At 42.7% G+C, this 20,126-nt stretch overlaps 1 protein-coding gene across 5 annotated transcripts in view; it reads left to right on the top strand.

The window, feature by feature from the left end:
• The window catches only part of LOC116230056 (lethal(3)malignant brain tumor-like protein 4), a 40,456-nt gene extending 22,442 nt beyond the window's left edge, over positions 1 to 18,014 (top strand). For all 5 annotated transcript variants that reach the window (XM_090123851.1, XM_090123852.1, XM_090123854.1 and 2 more), the window contains 10 exons: positions 987 to 1,072; positions 3,765 to 3,875; positions 5,053 to 5,167; positions 5,283 to 5,382; positions 6,247 to 6,426; positions 7,754 to 7,885; positions 8,289 to 8,350; positions 10,077 to 10,243; positions 14,458 to 14,520; positions 17,744 to 18,014. In XM_090123851.1, the coding sequence (XP_089979977.1) occupies positions 987 to 1,072; positions 3,765 to 3,875; positions 5,053 to 5,167; positions 5,283 to 5,382; positions 6,247 to 6,426; positions 7,754 to 7,885; positions 8,289 to 8,350; positions 10,077 to 10,243; positions 14,458 to 14,520; positions 17,744 to 17,872 (1,145 nt within the window). In that variant the 3' untranslated portion in view covers positions 17,873 to 18,014. The remainder of the gene's footprint in view (positions 1 to 986; positions 1,073 to 3,764; positions 3,876 to 5,052; positions 5,168 to 5,282; positions 5,383 to 6,246; positions 6,427 to 7,753; positions 7,886 to 8,288; positions 8,351 to 10,076; positions 10,244 to 14,457; positions 14,521 to 17,743) is intronic.
• Positions 18,015 to 20,126: the final 2,112 nt, after the last annotated feature.

Raw genomic sequence — 20,126 nt, 5'->3', positions numbered from 1 at the left:
TTGTCTTAAAAATAATAGTAATTAAAAAATCATGTCTGTTGTTAGCTAGATTGACAGCCTTGGAGCAAGAAATTCTGTAATTACTTACAGCATATCAAGTTTAGTGAAGTGGGTACCACTACAAACTGCCTTTGCAGTGGAAGAATTAGCCTTTGTGCCTTTTACTGCAGATGTTAAAGGGGTTATGGGCTCTTCAGCAGCACCACATCTGTTCCTGCTTCTGGAATGTGCACCAAGGCTGTGGTATACAGCTCCACTACTCACATCACAATTGCCTGTGCCCCTGAGAGAATCTGCAGTCAATTCTCATTTCTCTGCTAAAAGATTTATGTGCAGCAATTTGCAGTCTGTCCTATGCAATTAGTGATTGGACCCTCACGCCTAAAGGGAACAATATTGAGGCTAAAAAATACTGAAATGGGAAGAAGAAAGAAAGGTAAAGCACTTTCTTAACTGTCATTTGGGAGTTGCTGGTGAAGAGAGAAGCACAGCTATGTGGGTACCTGGGTAGGTAGGTAATGGTGATGGAGCTTTTACATTCAGACTGCTAATTCTACTCAGCTATGGATGAATAGGTGGGAAGAGACAAGAAGGTTCTACAAACAGCCAAGCATTCACACATAGCATAGTTAATACAATGGGAAATGAATTTAGTGATGTCATTGCACATCATAGAATCCTCTGACTAGCTGCTCTTAATTGCCAGCTTTCACAACAGAATAAGAATGGATTAAGCTGTACAGAAAAAAAACTCTTCAGGTTTTTCAGATTGGGGTTAAGATTTCATGCAGAAGCTTGGGAAACTCGCAGTGCTATTGTGTGTGCTTTAAGTAGTGTGTATGAATAAACAGATCACTTTCCAATGCCATGCATTTTTAAGTGCTCCATTAACATTATAGCCATATATTACGTAGCAGCTTTTCTGTTGTTTGTAAGAATAATTGTGGGGTTCTCTTACTTAAATGTTAATTCTCCGTGTTTTTCAGGATACAAGGATCCCAAAGCCTTCTCATGGGAGAAATATTTGGTAGAGACCAACTCGCAGGCAGCCCCAGCAAGAGCATTCAAACTGGTTAGTGAATCTCTTTGATTTTCCTAGCTCAGGAGAGAAAGGGAAACATATTATCTTCCCTTTCTTTCTAGATGCTTTATTTTGTGACAGTTCCAAGATGTGCCAAGAGGATGAAAGTGTGTTTTCTACTTTGAGTCTGAGATTAAAATTGTCTGTGCTGCTAAAACAAAACAAAATCTCAGTACTTCTAGGAAGGAGCCATCTGTGCCCTCTGCAGGAATAAGCATACCACCAGGTGACAGAGCATCTCTGCCAAACTCCTGGGTGGAATGAGACCATCCTGCAGGCTAAATCTGAAGATAGATCTCTCAACCATAGGAACATGAGCATCATTTTCTTACAGTGTGTTTATCTGGGAGCTGAAACAAAACAAAAGGTTTTAGAATAACAAATTCCAAAGTTTGGGTGTTGTTTTGTTTTTTTTTTTTTCCTTAGCAGCATCTTCCATGCTGATTCATCTTGTTAAATCTTGCAGTGTGTTTGAGAAGTTTTTCTGTGCCATTGTGACATTTTCCTTGATTCCTTTTGATAAAGTTAGACTTACAGGTTAATACCTCCTTCCCACTCTTATATTTATTGGCAAGCTCTTTGAGACTGAAGAAGATAAAGCAATCAAGGTGGCTCCAGGTAAGGGAGGTAAAAATCCAGCCAAAGGAAGTTGATAATTGCTAGATTTCATCAGGCATTCATTTGAAGATGCTGTAGGCTGCAAGGTGGGTGTCATGTAAAGAGGCTGTTTTGCCTCTTTAGAGAACTATAGGCCCACAGCATGAGTTACCTGCAGTGTTGTTGATCTCCATAACATCCCTTGGATTTAGATTTTCCACAGTTGGACAGGCTGCATCTCAATCATGGAGCGCAGCACGTGAATCATAAAGTCACAACAGTGCTGGAAAACAGGAGCCTGCAGAATACAAGAGAGAAGGAATGAGGCAGCCAATCTTCTGCTTAATAGGGAAACAACAGAAATAGTGGTGTAGAGACAAATGTTTTGGAAAGATAGTAAAATTCTTTGTGACAGTGGAAACAGTGAAGTGCAGCCTACTTAGAAGTGCCAGTCTGAAGTCTTCAGTAATCTGTCATTCCAGCACTGCTTCCTCAGATTTCCAGAATCCAAGGAGTGTTGAGAAATGTCACCTGAAGATCACAGGGCTTTTGCACAGTACATGGGGCCTTTTTCATGTGGGTACTCCCTCTTCTGGATTCTTCTGAAATGAAGCATCTTCCCAAGGGGGAATGCAGCCACCTTGTCTGACTCTTCCTGTTTTATATCAATTTCTGAAGCTATTGCTTTGTTGCTTCAGATGCCTGGCTGAGAGAGAATGGTAGACTGACTCTCATGAAACTCAGGAGTATAAATTAGCATCCAAGTCTGTTTTTTGAAATAGAAACAGAAAAAAAAGTGAAAGAAGACACTTGATGTAGCAGCCGTTAATAGAACTCTTCCAAGATTGCATCTTGTTATTTTTCTGCCTTGATTGGCCTGAAGTGCAAATACATGGCAGAGTTATTGATTTTATTATTATTATTATTACTATTTTTCCAGCTAGCAATTGCAGGAAATCAGTATATAAAAATATGAGTTGAGAGACAGAACTGGTGCTTCTCACTGAATTAGTTTTTAACAGTTTTCAAGAGCTAATATACGTAGTGTGGAGACACTGATCATTAGCACATGCAGCAAATCTTGTGTCAGGGTTTCTGCCTTCTTGTCTACCCAAAGACACAACAGGAGAAACCGTTGTCAGCATCACTGTTTCAACTTACTGTCTTGGTCTGTCAGTTTATAAACATTCAAAAGCCATTGCAAAAAGGTAGCAGCCCTTCAGCAAGGCTCAATTAGCCTCACTCATCTCCTGGGCAGCATTTTGTTCTAGCACTCTAACTCCTTCCTCAAGAAACTCAGACAGTGTTGGCTGTCTCAGTAAGAATCTCTTAAAACTAAAAGCAGTGTAGGCTGTCTGCCTTCTGGTCTTCCAGCTGGCTGAAAGACTATGGATAAGGCTTGCATCCAGTTCAAAAGACCAAAGAGAAACTTGAGGTTTGGAGTGGGAAGAAAGAGGGATGCCTCAAAATGCCAGGTTACAGATAGGACAAAGTCACAGTGTCAGAGGAAAAAATTTGCACTGCACTGAAATGAAACCAAGTGTGTTTCCCAGCACATGCACCAAAGGAAGGTAATTAATATCCAGAGGCTGAGGCAGTGGTGGCTGCACATGATGCTGGGTAGGATGTCACGTTGTGTAGCAGATGGAGATGTCCCACAGCAGTGTGCTTCAGGTGTCTGATAGCAGCAAGCTGGCTGGTGTCCTTGTCAGGTGAGGGGTAATCTCTGCTGTGTTGAGCAGTTTTCCTGTCAGACTGTTCAGTCTGTCTGTCAGTGGAGTTTGTGGTCGTATTTGGGCTTTTTTATTCTGTCAGAGAAGAGCTCTCAGTCTGACTGAGATGCTGCTCTGCTCTGGGAAGTTCAGGTTTCTCCTCGAGTATTTTTGGGCTGCTGACAAATGGACAACTTATTTTCTTAGAAAACTCTGATTTTAACCTCTGAAATAGTCTGCCAGACGAGATGGGGGCAAAAGCTGCAAAAGCACTTGAATGGTAGATGAAAAACTCAGTACGTTTTATTCAGAGAAGGTGACTAGTTGCAACTGCCTTCACTTCTTAGTATTCTGCTTACAATCTTATCTTACAGCGTCCTGCTCACGGATTTCAAGTAAATATGAAGTTGGAGGCTGTAGACAAAAGAAATCCCATCTTGATAAGAGTGGCAACCATAAGTGACAGAGATGACCATCGTATTAAGGTATGACCTTGCTTTGAAGGGCAGAGCCCTTGTACTAAGGAATGCAGTGATTGGCAGTACAGAAAAAATTACCCATTTGATGTGAGGAGCAGCAAACAAATGCTTTGCAGGCAATCTAGCCTACAGGAGTGCCCAGTTGGAAATGATTTCTGTTGTTTTGTCCCATTGAAATGTAACGGAATTACCTGGTATTGTTAGTTACTGTTTTAGTGTAACTGTTTTGAAATAAGATTTGACAGAACAGTTTTCCATCTGTGAACTGCACGAATGAAGGTAGCAGTAACGTTCTGCTGGTGGGAAGCTACCTGATTTATTTATTTTTTTTTTTCCTAACACACTTAAGGGAAATCCTAAAGCAAGTTAAATCCTGGCCCATTTGGGAGGTGACTTTATGCACCAGTATGAATTTGTTGCATAGGTGCAATGTAACTGGTTGTTTTCATATTAATGTGCTGCCAGGAGAGTCTCTTGTGCTTTTGTTTATGAGAAATTAAATATCAGTTGGCTGAAGTGTAAGCTGCACTGATGGGGGCTTCTTGGCTACAGGAGTCCTTCCTAAAGGATGCTCCCATGGGCAGCAGGGGCATTTGCTTTCCCTTGCTCATTTGATTCTCAATCTCATCATATGGTTGTAAGAAAAAGTTGAGTTTTGTCAGAGTCTAGAGGCAAGATGTTCAGTTCATACCTTGCTTTGAAACTTTGCCTTATTAACAGCCCAACAGCCTTTAAATAGCAGTGATTCTTAGTCTCTGTTTGCCTAACCTGGCTCCAAACCAGCTATTACTCATCCCTTCATCCAGCAGAAAATTCTAGTTTTTCACTGCAAAAGGTGCCAAGTTTGTGATGTTTTGGGATTTGTAGCAAATAAGACAATTAAAAAAAACTGTTATGTTTGCATAAATTTAGACTTGAGTGGAGTGCAGTGCCCTGGAGCACCCCATGGTCTGTGCTTTCTTGCAGACCTTGTGATTTGACAGTGTCACCAGAATGTGGTGCTTCTGTAAAAGGTAGACAGAGGGGACAGGAAAACAAATTGAACGCAAAGGATGGTTGTGCTTGACTGAAAGATGGAGTGAATCAGCTCCAAGCTGAGCAAGGTGAAACAAAAGGGGAAGTTAAAATAACAGCTGAGTCATATCCTTAACTGTATCTCTCACTGAGACTGTGCTTCTTTTAGATACATTTTGATGGCTGGGACTGTAACTATGATTTCTGGGTCGATGCAGACAGCCCTGATGTTCATCCAGTAGGCTGGTGTGCAAAAACTGGACACGCTTTGCAAGTCCCTCTAGGTAATATAGATGATACCATATCATTGTTGATGAATAATTTTCCCCAAATGCAGCCTTCTTTTCAGAGGTAGGAAGCTTTTCACAAATCTCTTTACCTTTGTATTTTATTCTCCAGGTGCTGTTGATCCTGTGGGAACAGTGGGACAAACGTGTCCCACTCCAGGCTGTCATGGGATTGGTCATGTCAGGGGGCCACGATATGGAACACATTATACGTACGTATCTGAGATCTTCTGAGGGTTCTGTCTGGGAGCATCTGAGTGTTGTCTGTAATAATAATGCAGCAACAAGCACCTGCACTGCACTGAAATTATCACAGGGTGTTCTGGAGACAGCTATTAGTGTAATTGCAGCTCCCTCTTGTGCCTAAATGAGCTGTACCACCATAAATTTAGTTTATAGCAGCATGTTTGTTCCAACTGCAATACAACATAGCATAGATTAATTCGCTCCAATTTCTACATTCCAGCATCACTGAAGGAATTACTTATGTAAAATAATGTGCCCAAGAATATTGCAAGGCAATAGCTATAGAGGAAGAGAGTGCTGGTATATTACTAGAGCATAAGAGTGAGGAGAGAGCTCATGTTTTGTGGTTTCTAACATCACATTGGAGTCAGAGGGTTTTCCTCCTGGCTTTCGGATGACAGGTTTATCTTTGGTTTCTTATGTGTTCTTGGAAAAGGAAAGTTTTTCTTGATTAAACCTCTTTACAGAGCAAGAAAACAATCTCAGGTGGGAGGTCTGGGGATCCAGTAGTACTTAATGTGATAAAGAGCTTCAAACAGTTACTATTTCATGAAATGTTGTTCAGACAAGCAGGCAGCACAGGAAGATCTCCTGTTATTCTCTAGGATGATTCTTCAAAAACATAAATTCGATTTCCAGGTCTACCACTTGGTTCTCTGCTTTCCTATACCTAAAACTGGGTAATAATGTCTTCATCTGGATGAGTTTTAGGCCTGACTTTTTCTGGGTTTGTTCATGGTTGTATCAGCCTGAGGCTGCTAAGACTATGACTTAGGAACACAGGAACATGCATCATAACTTCTCTCTCTCTTTTTTTTTTCTTAACACAGATTAGTTGGCTGCCCGTATTCTGATGTGAACCTCAACAAAGAAAACGTGTTACAGGACCGTTTGGGTGGGGAGAGGCCTTCCCCCAGCAGCAGCCTGCAGAAAGCAAAGAGGCTGGAGACCCCTGCCCAAGTTCTGCTCAGAGCAGGAGAGTCTTCTCAGGAGGACTCTCCACAATCCAGGTGAGCTGAGCCCATTTCCCAGACACACACTGCAGAGCAATACCATTTTACAAGGCTGAAAAACACAGGAATTGAATCAGTAGTGCATTCAGTTCATCTTTCTGTAATATTGGCCCATGCTCCACACACTCTTAACACAGAGCAGTGTACTTTTATACCCTCATGTGCCTTAATAGGTTTTTTGATTCCTTAATCCTGCTGCTCTGGTCACATTCCAACAAAGGAAATTGCATTCTGTCTCCATAATTTTTTTTTTCTTGCTGTTTCAATTTAAAATATATTCTTTTTCTTCATTTCCTGTCCTAAAACTGTCAGGCAAGATTATTTTGCACTATTAAATCCTAACTGCAATCCACCTCAGCGCCGGTCGCGTTACAGTGGTAGGTGTAATGACTCTATATGTATCACTTGGCAAATAAATTGAGCCCCTTCAGATATTTTATTTTCTTACAATAATTTTGGAATTGAGTATCATTGAGACAAACCATGTTTTGGCTTCTGAACTGCAGGAAGCAGTTAGTCTGTCATGGGAGAAATCTGGACATAAAGGCTTTCATTATTGTCACTTTTAGGCTGTAGGAATTAAAGTCTCACCAGGGCAATCTCCAGTGCTACTTTGGGCCTTTTTTTGTGTATTAAGGCTTACGTGCATTTTAGGGCTTCTTTGCTTTGCTTAAATTTATAACATTTTCAGTATATATTCGGTATATTTGTTCAGGCAAAAGGAATGCTTCTCAGTCCCAATGTGCATGTGGTCAAATTTTGCTTCCTTTCATACCAGTACCATGCAGGGGTCTCCTTTTGTTACTCTTGATAGCAAAATCGATTGCATTTCAATGGCACCATTGCCATAACGTTCCCTCAAGAGTTTTCAGATTCTCTCAGAACCAGTATCATTGTAAAATTGTATTATTTTTACATTCTTCTGAGTAGTTCATTTCCTGATAGTGGGAGGTTTGAATTCGTCATGCAGGTATTACAGCTGTTCATCCTTCTTTGGGCGACTGTGTAGCAACAAACTCACTCATGTAAGTTGTCTTAAATGTTATCCAGGGTTCATAAATCCTAAATCGGTTTCAGTGGGCTTCCTGTAGCTGCTGGGATTGCAGCCTTTGTCCACATGGACTGATTATTTCATATAATGTGTCTCAATCTCTGCTAAAGAGTAAAACAGCGCTTTGGGCTGCAGCAGTAAGGATGGTAGGGGAGAGGAGAGCTTTCACCACTAGGTGGTACTTGTTACTCTCATTTGCCAGTTTATGCTCTCTTCTGGGAAAAGGGAACTGAGAATGTCAGCTTAGCTCCTATCATTTGTCTGTCTCTCCAGGAAATCTGCACAAGAGAGTGAAAAGTCATGTCCAAGCAGCATTCAGAGTCCATCAGAGCAGTCTGAAAGCAATGAAGCAAAAGACAGGATAGAAGAGAAACCCTCTGGAAACATCAAAGCCAAACCCAAAAAGTAAATAGGATTTTTGTGATGTGTTTTTGTGGATTCAGAGTTGTGTTTCTTGATGCTGCTGCGATATCTGAAATACAGGTGTTAATCAGGAGCTTAGAACAACTCAGTTTGATTGATTGGAGATATACAGCATAGGGTTTTAGAATTGCTTGTTAAGTCTTCTTTCCTCACACTAATTTGGGGGCTTTCTTTCCCACAGCGAACTCAATTCTGACTTGTAGGTATGGATTTAATATCACAGTTCTTAGTTTAGAGAGGAGAAGCCAGGGACAAAGAAATTCTGTTGCTGACTGTAAGAGGGAGAATGTTCTAGTTCCTAAATACCCCATTAGTCAATTTGTATAGAGGAGCAGTTGCACCAGTTTGTGTTATCATTTGAGATGTTTTGTAATTGATGTTTCAGGCTTGGATGCTCACATGCCTACATAAAGTTGCAGCTGGTGAAACAGGAAAACAGCGGGAAAGGTTGGTTGGTTTTTATTTATCTGCGTGTGTGCACGTGCAAAATACCAGACCTGTGAGGATCATTTATAACTTAACAGATTTTTTGTTGTTGTTGATTCCACAATCAAGAGAATGCATGCTTGGAGATGATGATGGTGGTTGTCCTTCTTCCTTTGAAATGAGGAAGAAGGGTAAAATCGCCTAGAAGTGTAAGGTTAAACACCTTGTGAAGTTTTGTATTTATTAATTGAGCTTTCACCATCTCCTGTAGCATTGCTCATTCTCCTGAAGTGGCAAGGGGAGGCTGTTCCCCATTCCACGACCATTCTGCAGACACAACCCAAACCTATCAGGTGGTTGCTGAGTTTCATCAACTTCTTTCTGCAGGTATCCAGAAAAACAGAATCATTTGGGGTGACTTTTGAAAGATTCTCTTTAGGATGAAAAAGAAAATAAAAATCCAAATGGAAAAAATAATGTCTTTTTTATTCTGGTACTTGACAGGTTAAGTTTGAAGAGAAGCTTTCTGATATCACTTTAGCAAACCATATGCTTAACTTTCAGATTTACTATAAAAAGCCATTTCAGAGAACCAAGCTGACCAGGCTTTTAGGAGGATTTAACATGGTAATAGACTCCAATCAAAAATAGCTAAGCAGGCACAAACTGGGACAGGTGCCTGGCTTTTTTTTAATTCATTTTTACCTAGTGCTGACTTCTGCAGTTGGAGAAGTCTGCCAGCTCTGAGCTGCAGTTGCAGTTGGCAGGGAAAGCTGTCTGCTTTCCTGTCGCATTCACCTTAAGCAGAGTGATGGAAATCAGTGGAGAGAAATTCTGCAGTAATCCACTGACCTGTAATTTCATGATTGCACACAGCTTCCATCCCATTTGAAGAGCATTTCTTACTTAGGCTTTATATGTGTGTTTTTAACCCCTCACTCTGGTCTCATTATTAGCAATAGAGACCTATGTTTGATGGCATCCTACATTGCTTAGGGAGGTGGAGATGAAGGTAAGGTGACACAGCTGGAGACAGAAGAGTAACAACTGTGTGCCAGGCCAGCCTCTGCCTTTAATGTGACCAAGCATAATGCTGGTTGTGAACCAGAGGAGTGTGTTCCCTGTTATTTCCATCCTCTGCTTCACTTCCTGTTGTATAACTGGGCAAATCCCTGTAGGACCATGACTCTGCACTACTCAAGTGATCTCATCAGGGAGGGGTGATTTCTTCTCTCTCTTTTTTTTTTTTTTCCCCTCTTTGATTTTTAAAGCTTCCATCACTGGATGCACAAGGGAACTGATGTCTGGAGGTAACATGCAGCACTCCTTGCCTGGCATTTTCCTGGGGAGGCAGCGAGCCCAGGCCATCAGCTGCACACACCTCACTCCTCACAGGCTGCCAGCAGCTGGGGCAGTGCCATTAGTTTCCAGCCGAAGATGCTGTTACCAGAACTCCTCCACCTTGTCAATAAAACGCTGCAAGCATCTTCTGTGTTAGCAGCGTGACATCATTTTCCTGGGAAGAAGCTAACGATATCCAGCCTGGCAATCTTATCTTGTTTGTTTGTTTGTTTCTCTTTCTCAGGAGGGTGGGGGAGCATGCCCTGAGAACACACTGTGCCATGCAGTAGCAGTGCCTGGCTGTCTGTGTGCCCTGCCTTGCTTTTCCCTCCAAACTGTGACCCTTCCTTCTCCTCCATAATTGCTCCTTGAAAGCTTGTTCTGACTTGTCTCGTTTTCTTTACAGACCTCGATTTCAACCTCCAGCAGGCCCTCCACCAGTCCATCTTCATGCCTGCCCTGGACTCTAACTCCAGCCACCGCCTCCATCTCTGCTGGGAGCAGCACTGCAGGCTCTTGCCGGAGGTCTCGGGCCTCACAGCCAAACATGTGTCTAAGTGGACTGTAGAAGAGGTGAGTTTCCTGCTTCCTCTCTGCTCCTGGCTGCGGGGGGTCCCAGGGCCCCCCTTTTCTGGAGTGCTAATTGGAAAACATCTTTTTTTCTTCCTAGGTAATGCTTTTTTGTTTGCTTTGCATATGCCGTAGCTAACTCAGCTAAAAGTTATACCCAAGTCCCTTTATAAAGGAAGGGGAAGGATCTCTGTTAACCATTTGATGTCCATGCCTTACTTCTGTGAATGCAATTCTCTTTGTTTATTTTCCCCTTTATCTTTCAGTCCTCAGCCCCGAAGCACCGTTCTTACATCTGACTTTGTTTCTCTCTGATCTCCCTCCCCTTCTCCTGTGACTTTGCTGCTGATTCACTTTTATATTGCAGATAATCCCAAACTGCACTGTGCATGCCTACTCCTCCCGCATCTCCCTGCCTGTTTCCCTGGAACAAACTGCCCACAGCCTGACCTGATTTCTGGCAGAGGCAGCTGTGTGGCTGGGGATAAGTCTGCAGTCCCAGCTCTTGAGATGTCTCCTGTAATTAGGTGGCATGTGAAAAAGCTGCTGTCTTTTGTGTGCTGAGTAGTTGTTTTTTTTTTACTTGGTGCCTTGGGCGTAAATAATATTTGCATCTCCACTTGGGAAGTGATGACAATTTGGATCCTGGCTCTTAATCACAGGCCATTTAATTCAAGAGAAGCGTGCTGTAATGTTGTGCTGACAAGATAGGAGATAATCTGCAAAGCAGGAGAAGGGTGCTGTTCTTCATGATGCATAGAGGCTCTTCAGAGACTTTCAGAAAGTGCATCTTCCCTGAGTACCTCTTTGTCAGAGAAACCAATCCTGACTTTGCTGTTCATGCTGGAGGACTGCTTGGAGTGTGGTGGGACTGACCACAGGGACAGGAACCACAGCAAACGGGAAGGGGATAGAATAATTAGTAGGGTTGTTTTAAAAAATGGTCCTTTTAATATTCCTTTCTTTTGTGTTTTAATGAAAATGAGCTTAAATTAAATTGCTTAGCAAGGAGACAAAAAAAAATCTGAGAGATTTTCTATTTGTATCCTTCTTTAGAAAAAGCTCCCATTGTTGTGTTTTTTTTTTCCCAAAAGGTCTTTTAATAAATCAATAAAGACAGAAGCAGCTAATCCTCTGGCATGAAAACAATCAGAATCTCCTTCTTTTGGACAAAACATGGAGGTTCATGGAAGAACAGAGTCAGGATACAAGCCAATAAAATTTGTCCTTTACAGTTGACCTTTAAAGCAACTGCTGGGTAAATTTAGCTAGGATATTAGTTTGATAACAGATTAATGTAAGTAGCAACCACTACAGTGCACTCTGGATGTTGTGATTCAAAACTCAGAACACGGTGAACTGCCTGAAACAACTGATGGAGTGTTGGCTACCAGTGGGAGTGTGAATGGAGTGTTAAAAAGATCAGCTGCAGCACCACACTGGCTGAAGTCATGATGGATTCTGTCTTGCATTTCAGTAAAGTGGATTGGTTTCAGCAAATTGTGCTCTTTGTAGATTCCCATAGGAATCAATTTGGCTTCTCTCTGAGCACTTGAAGGATCACTTTGTGCAGGGCAGCGTAGCCACAAGCTCTGGAAGATGAATGCAGTAGGACTTCCTGTGTTCTAGTGAGTCCAAAGTAGATTGGATGTGTCACTGTTTGGGCTCCTAACATCTTCCTACAGGGCAAACATTTGCCTATGGGTTGTACTTTGAACTCAGTTGCACAAAGGAGCCCGTTCCGTTGATCTGAAACAAGAGCAATGGGAGTGTTGTACTCTCTTTCAGTTTCAGACTGAATAACTGCTTTTACAAAACCCACATTAAGGAAAAAATCTTGCTTTAAATCTTTGTTGGGTTGGGAGCAGCTGAAGGGGCAGAGCAGCAGCAATATTTGGAGGCCCTCAAGCTAAGAAACTCTTGGTAACACTGAGCAGTCAACAGGCGGAGTTACTGTAATGCAGCTTTGTTAGTTATTGAAAGCTTCCTATGTTTTTTCAAAGCACAGCAAGTGAGGGATCGTGGAAGAACTTTAATATGTGCCAGAGCTGAATTGTTCAGTAGTTAATCCTGAGTCAGAGGGTATTATTTTGTAGGGGGACTGTACTTGTGCTACTGGCTTGTGGGTTACTGCATAGCATCAGGGCTGCTATAGCTTGATACCAAATGGGTGCTGATGAGACTGCCTTCCAGTTTTACCAGAAGGACACATCAATACTGTGCCAATTTCAATATATCTCATGAATCTGGGATTATCTTAGCATCTCTTTTGCATGGAACTGTTAAAGGTGCTCTCAGAATTACACAGAGCAGTTTCTCTTCCCTCAGCAAATGTGCAGTAAGGCACTGCCACCAGAGGGATTTCTGAGATTATCAGTGGAGACTTTTACTAGCAGAATCAAAAAGGAACTGTTGAAGTTCTCAAAGGAAAGGCCCTGATCTGCCCCATCTCCTACCATCCTCACCCTTTCCCTGGGGAAATGCTTCCCTGCCATCACTGTTAAGCTGCTTAAAGGTCCAGACAAGTTCGTTCCAACTCGTCACGCTGCTTTGTTTTGGCTCACACCCTGGGATCCATCTCTCCTGCATGCTTGTCTTGCATCCTCCTCCTCCTTTTGTTATCTCAGTTTCTGGCAAGCCCCAGGGTTCTGTATGTTTAAAAGACCACTGCTGTGGAGCAGGGTGCTGGCTGTGTACATACAAGTGACTTCTGGGGCAGATCAAAGGCCGTCACACCATCCATGACAGTGGCCAGCAGCAGATGTCCAGGGAAGGACAGAAGAGCAAGACAAACTCAGAGCTTTCCCCTGAGATCTCTGCCAGCCTCGGAGTGCCACAGGCCCTGAGGGACATTCACTGCCTTGCTCTCAAGGTTCCAACTGCCACTTAATGTTCTGGGGGATGGCAGCCCTGCAGAAGTATTTCTTTTTTTTATTATTATTATAAGGGGATACAGGGAAAGTATTATTTTATTATTTGTTTGCAGTAGGAGATTGCACTTCTGCTTTGGAATCAGTGCATGACGGAGCTGTGGATTTTAGGGGTTCTCTTTAAGATGGAGCTTTCCCTCCTGGCACAACGAGATGAGAGAAGGGCTCTGCTCTCAGACTGCATAACAGAAGCAACAGGGGTCAGTGATGCTCACCAAAAAGCAGCTCTGCCAGGGCAGAGCACAGCTGGGGGCAAGCTGAGAGCTTGCTGCTGTGTTCGGAAGGACCCAGGTCAGCAGTGGGATCAGCTGGAGACACAGTGATGTGATTTAGGGGGGAGTTTGACAACTGTGATTTAAAGGGAAGCTCATCTTTGACAAAGACCCCCCCCCAAAACTGTTTGTCTGTTTGCGTTCATGGAAGAAATGTCACATCTGTAATAACTCAAGTGAATATGCTTCATGAAACAGAGCTGTTCCTGCAAGGGAGCATCCAATTAGCATGAAACGTTTGATCTGATTATGCCTCAATATACAAATCTTCTGTGAACCAGTGAAGCTGCAGATGGAGAAGACAATACGTATTAAGTCATCCTCCACTGCATTCGGGATTGCTGCTTGCATTATGTAGTGTTATATAATATAATCCAAGGCTTGCTTGCATGTCTCAGAGGAGATTATTCCAAATGTTAACAGATTTCCTGCTTAGAAAGGTTTTCCCTAATATGAAATGTAAAATTAACTCGTTTAATCGTGTTGGTTCTGTGGATCCTCTGCATCCACCATGCATTAAATAAAACCACAACTTCCTTCTTTCCTTGCTTCTCTGCCTTCTGTGTGTTAATAAACCAGGGGTACTCATTTGGTTGATTTATGTCATCTCTGAAAAGGATGTCACGATGGGAAATCATCTAAATCCTTCTTTTTAATTTTATCTTCTGACAAAACCGTAGAGGAAGGAAAGTTGTGGAGGGATTTAAAATAATGTATGGCTGTATACAGTTTTTAATATGACTGGTGTTTTATAAGGACCTTTTTAAGCAGTGGAGAAACTGAACTCTTAGAGAAGTGGTCAAATTGCAATATGGAGAATACTATTTGTGACCAGAATAAGCTTTACAGGCATGCTGTAGCAACACCCCATTGTTATTTCTTGTATATAACCTTCATTAACAGTAGAGTTATAAGCATTAAAGTTGTAAAAATTCTTGCATACAGAAATAAGATGCTTGGTACTTGATCATCATTCTAATCATCCTTGTTTCTCTTCTTGTAAATCTGATTGTAGGTGGTGAACTTTATCCAGCGTTTACCTGGTTGCAAAGAACAAGCAGCTGTGTTCAGGGAAGAGGTAAGTTCTCAGGTCTGCCCCAATCTGTGCTGTGAGCTGGGTGGTTTTGTACCCCTGCTGCTCTGCAGTTACAGTGCTGACTGCACAGACATGCTCAGCCTTGTCATTAGCCTGTAGCATTTAGGAGACAGCTTCAGCATTGAGCTGAATCCCAGTGTGGTTAATTGCATTCTGCTGCTTTAAATTTCCCCTCCCGTTCCAATCACTAAGCTTATGCTTAACATCCTGTCTTGGACTATTGTCTAGTGTTTTTGGCATCACTATAAAGATGTCCTGTTGGAATGGCGTAGCAAAGATCTCATCTGCTCCCTCTAACAAGAACATATGCCTGCTTCTCTTGGGCAGGCTGGCAGTCAGAGGGCTTCTTAGGAATCCCTGGCTTCTCCTGTGGGAGCAGGAGGGGCACCTATCCTTGAACAAGCAATTGCTGGGGAGTCAGAGCATCTCCTGCCTGCAACACATCCTGTCACTGCCCTGTGCTGGGCTCTGTTCCCTGTCTATGGTGCATTCCCCATGGCTTCTCAGAAATCCCAGCAGTGCAGGATGTGGCTGCCCCGTTCCTTTTCACTGATCCTGTGACGCTTAGGCTCTATTGAGAGCTTTGGCTTCCAGTTATGTGGCAGGGATGGTTTGGAGGTTCTTTATAAGGCCGTGATTAATTTGCACAGACATGCCTCCCCTTCTGCTGCTCTGATTGTAAGAGCTTGAGGGAAGGGGCTGGACCTTCCCTGCATTCTGCAAGGCACTTAGTGCACCCTGTGTGCTGAGGAGAAGCACTGCATAGTGGAGTGGCTGCAAAGGACAGGTTTGTAATAGATGACTGCTCCCCAGAACTGGCTTTCTTTCAGGATGAATCAGGCTGGAGTGCATTTTATGGGATTTACGTCCCTGTATTTTGCTTTCCCTTATTTTAAAACATACACACAAAATAAAAAGCAAAATGAATTGATGCTTGTTCACAGTGTAGTGGAATATCATTTAATTGAATACAGTGGGAACGATGAAATTTCTCCCAATAAAGCAGTCCTTCAGCATAGCTGGGTGTAAAAGATACATCCTGATTTCTAGCAAAGATGAGTTCAGAGTTGAGGGCTTGGTGAGGTGTAAGTCTACTAATGGATCCAACCATTTACAATTTGTTTTGTTTCTTCTAGTAATAATTGAAATGGATCCTGAACACAGTGGCTGTTTTCTAGTTCAGAGAGCAGCACAGCCATGTTCTATTTTAATACCTTCTGCAGTCTCAAAGTGTGGTTCTCTGTGCCAAACGAGAGAGGCTTGGATTGTTTTTCAGGTTTGTGCTGGAACTAAGCTGTCAGTGTAAATTTAAAACCCTTTTAGCAGTTTGGCTCTGGCCAAAATTCAGGTGTGAGCGACAGCACTGCTGGGCTTCACCAGGGTTGTCCATTACTGTAATCAGGCCTTTGAGTGCTCTCCGTTCAGGAGAAATAAATCCCTTGCAGACTCCTGTTGGCAGGAGGGAGGAGGATGAGTTCCTGCTTACGTTACAAATGAAGAGAACAAATTGTGCACAGAATTTGAAAAACCATCCAAATAAGATGGAACAAAAACCACAGGCAGTGATACTGCACTCATTTCTAGGACCAGCTCAGGGAAGGTCTGTTTAAAACAAACATCGTTGAGGCGATGCAGTGAAAGTGAAATGTAATGATAATATTGGACTCAAAAGCACTTTAAAATGTTAGATTGTTTTTCAGCAGTTTTCTCCTTCTCTTGATTCTTTTTATTTAGTTTAAGCAGCAGTCCATTTATTTCAGGCTATTTTTACCATGGGCCTTGCAGCAGCTTGCAGGTAGGATTCAATGAAATGTGGCTGGCTGTGCTGGAAGCCTTGCTATCATTTCCAGTGTGCAGACTGGGAAGTAAAAGAACTTTACTTGCTCAGCAGTCTCCTTGAGGTTAGAGAGGGGCAGCCCAAATTCCTGTCTCCCAGCTCTTTGCCTTATGGCTATGTTTGTCCAAGTTTACTGAGTGTATCCTTTTCTACCAGTTGTTGACATTGAGAAGAATTCCAGTTAGGAAAAGTGCAGGGACAGAAGGATTGTTGTTCTGGTTAGGCCCAGTGTCTGGCATTGTCCACTGTGCTGGTGAGCATCAAGTGAGAGGAGGAGATGCTGTCAGTCTCTGTAAATGCACTTTAATGGAATAACTTAGACATGCACTGTTTGTCTGTGTCCATTAATCTTTGGCTTCTTCTCTGCAGCATTTGGGGTTTATATTAATTATATCCGTTGTCTCTGTGGATGCTTTTGTGAACCAAAATAGATTTTTAACCTCTTCTTAAAATCATACTTTGTTACTCTCTGGTACCTAGAGCTCCACTTATTTTCACAAGGTAATACAGTTTTAGATTGCTTGCTTTGAATCTGATTGGATGTCTCCTTGCTGACGGATTAGGAGAGTATGTGTGTAAATCCAGACAGATTCCATGGCTTTATTGTGCCCTGTTTTATATAACACACCATCTCCTTTACCTTGTTCTGAACAAGCCCATTTAGTGCCATTGAAAGCTATTTCCTAATAGCCTCCTGCTACTCCTTTAAATGGAGACCAAGTGTCTGTGGGCAGAGTGCTGGTTCTGAGAGCAGCCTGTTCACATCTGTTCACATCTGTCCAGTTCTTCTCATCTGCAAAGTTTCTAGCAAAGCTGACCAAAGAAGCAGCAAAACTTCACCGTGAGCTGCTTAACAGGAGTCTGAGAAGCTGTGCAATGACAGTATGTAATGAGTGTGCTAAGAAATGGTGATGTGCTGCTTCTAATTGCTGTAGATGAGTGTAATGTATTAATTCTTGGATAGCTGCCTCCTGAAGGCTTGCATTTCCTGATCTAATTTTTTGCCACAGATTGGAACTAGGCTGCGGGATTTTTGACAGTTGTTGGCTTTTTAGGGTAAGTATCCTTATAGTGAATAGAAAGTCAAATGGATGAGCCTCATCCTCATTCGTTCCCAGTGAGTTTTGTCCACACTCTGACTTTTCAGGCTTCAGGGGTAGGCCTGAGACCCCTGGGAAGGGCAGCATGCTTGGGAATCGCAGGCTGGTGTGGGTGCCAAAACTAGAGAGAAGAATAAGGTTTCCATCCTCAGGGCTGTGTCTGTATTTTCATTCCTTACTACACTGTTTAACTGAACAACCAGAAGTAAGAATCCTGCTTATTTCTTGATTGTAATTTTTATCTTCTGTTGTGTTTTTACACCTCTAGCAGATAGATGGTGAGGCCTTCCTGCTCCTGAACCAGAATGACTTGGTTAAAATACTCAATATCAAACTGGGTCCTGCCCTGAAGGTCTACAATGCCATTCTCATGCTCAAGTCTGCAGAAGAAGAGTGAGAAGAGCCCTTCCCTGGAGCCCAGGAGGAACTGACAGGGAGCAGATCTTCACTGAGAGCATTACAGCATGCCCATGAGGCAGGCTGCGACTCAGATATATTTTAAGTAGAACTTATTAAAAAATATTTTTAGGACATAAAAATCCTGCCACAGTCTGGAATATGGGGCAGCTTCACTTCCAAGAAGAGGTTATTATATTTTGTAATTGAATTTGGTTTTGATATATCAATCTCTTTTTGAGATCTAGAAGAAACCTCCGGTTATAAGGGGAATCCAGGGTAACAGTGGTGGAGCTGCAATAGCAAGAAGACAGATGTGAGTACAAAGTCTGCTGTGTCCCATGAGAGTGCCTGAAAGAGACTGAGTTATCACCAGCATGCTTAACAGATGTGTGTATGAGAGCTCGGAAGAAGAGAGAGTAAGAAAATGGGTGAGCTTCAGAGCAGCTCATCTGTATCCTTCAGTGCTGTGATTCGGGAGCTGACCTTTCCACAACTGATTTTTAAGTTCCAGTTTCTCGTGCTGATATTGGTTGTTCTAAACCCCATTGTTGGTTACTGGGCTGCTTCCACCACAACTATAGTGCACCATGGGCAAAGAGTTTCCATCAGTGGTGGCTCTGATAACAAGCAAACCTTTGTCGTTTGTGCTGCCAGGCAGTTGGAAGAAGGCCCTGTTTGGATAGATTTTGGGTAGGCAAAGATCTCTCCTGTAGTTATCTCCCACAGGACACAAATATTCTATCTGTATTTCTCCCACCAGTGCTTTTGTGCAACTGCTATCTGGACTATGATCATCTTATGGCAAAATAACACAGTCAGGAGCACCTGGTAGTGTGATGAGTTTGTCCAGGCTGCCTTCACAGCCAACCAAATGCTAGGAATGGGAGCTGAAAACCCCACAGTGAACAGCATATGCATACAGATGCACACAGAGTTCCTAGAAACAATTTCCTTTTATTTTCAAACCTGTTCAAAGCCTGTGAACGCTTCAGTGCTTCGGCATATTCAGCCTGCAGGTGGACATTGGTCCTCAGCATCTCTGGCAGTGAGATGGGAAGAGCACATGGGCAGGATTGCCTGGAGGGGAATCAGTCTGAACAGCCAGCAAAGCAAGCTGAGAAGTGCTTCTCAAAAGAGATTTGCTGGTCTGTGTCAGGGAGAAAGCAAAGCTTGTGGCTCTGTTCCTGCATGTGCAGGTGGCAACCTGTGCTTAAGTGGCAGAGGGGTGTGCTGGTATTTCTGCTGTGCTGGAATTCTGAGTGTGCTTCTATGAACATGTAGCAGTCCCTGATCTCTCCACGTCCTTCCCAGCACCTGAGAAGGTCCTCATAACATTCTTAAGATAGTAAGTTTCTTAAAACTGTAAATAGAGTAGAATCCATGCTGCTGAATACATTTGGTCCTGGATTAATCGTATATAGAGCAATTTATCTCCATGCCTTCTATTTTTGTATAAAACATTAAGGATTTTTAGCCTTCCACTGCGAAGACATAGGAGTGGTGGGGTATTTAGTAGCTGAAACATCAAGTATCAGCCATGCAACTGCAGGGGAGTCTTGTATTTTAATGCAGCGACAGGGATGAGACGACATCAGTTTATTTAAGTGAATTTATGGTGTCATAACCAGGATGTTCAGCAAAGAGTCCCATTCCTTTGTCCCACTCTTTGCATCCCAGATCTCTGTGAAGCCTCGAGTGACACATCCTGGGCTCTGACACAGCTCACCTTCCAGGCAAAGCAGAGCTGTTTTGTGACAACTAGAGCAGAGGATTGTTAGCTGGCCTGTTCTGTTCCTGGCTAAATAACCTCAGCCTTTCTGTGCTCTGTTTTCCTCCTCTGTAACAGCCAGCCAGCTGGAATGTGTGCAATTCTACCTTGTTCTTGTTTGTAGTCAGCACGTCCTGCTGAATCTTCTGTTTCACCTCCTTCCTTTGGGAAACTGCATTGAGGGACAGCAGATTGCTTCCAGCAATAAAACTAAATGTAATATTATTTCATCTCCTTGACTATATATAGACAGAGGATGAAGAGAATTGGTGAAGCAAGCAATGAGATTCTAGTCACTGAAATTACTCAAACAGAAGAGAGATCTTAAATCCTAGGGGCTTCCAAGCCAGCTGGATCAAGGATGAAAATGTGTACTTGGAGTTTGTTCAGTGACAGCAGTAGTAGTGCTCGGAGCGAGGAGGAAGGAGGAAACCTTTTAGGGATAGAAGAAGGAGGAATGTGTGCTGCTTGTGCCTTTTTTTGT

This window comes from Phasianus colchicus, chromosome 24 (assembly GCF_987193195.1).
Source record: "Phasianus colchicus chromosome 24, bPhaCol1.hap1.1, whole genome shotgun sequence".
In the NCBI taxonomy this organism is placed as follows: domain Eukaryota; kingdom Metazoa; phylum Chordata; class Aves; order Galliformes; family Phasianidae; genus Phasianus; species Phasianus colchicus.
This window is presented reverse-complemented; position numbering and strand designations above follow the sequence as displayed.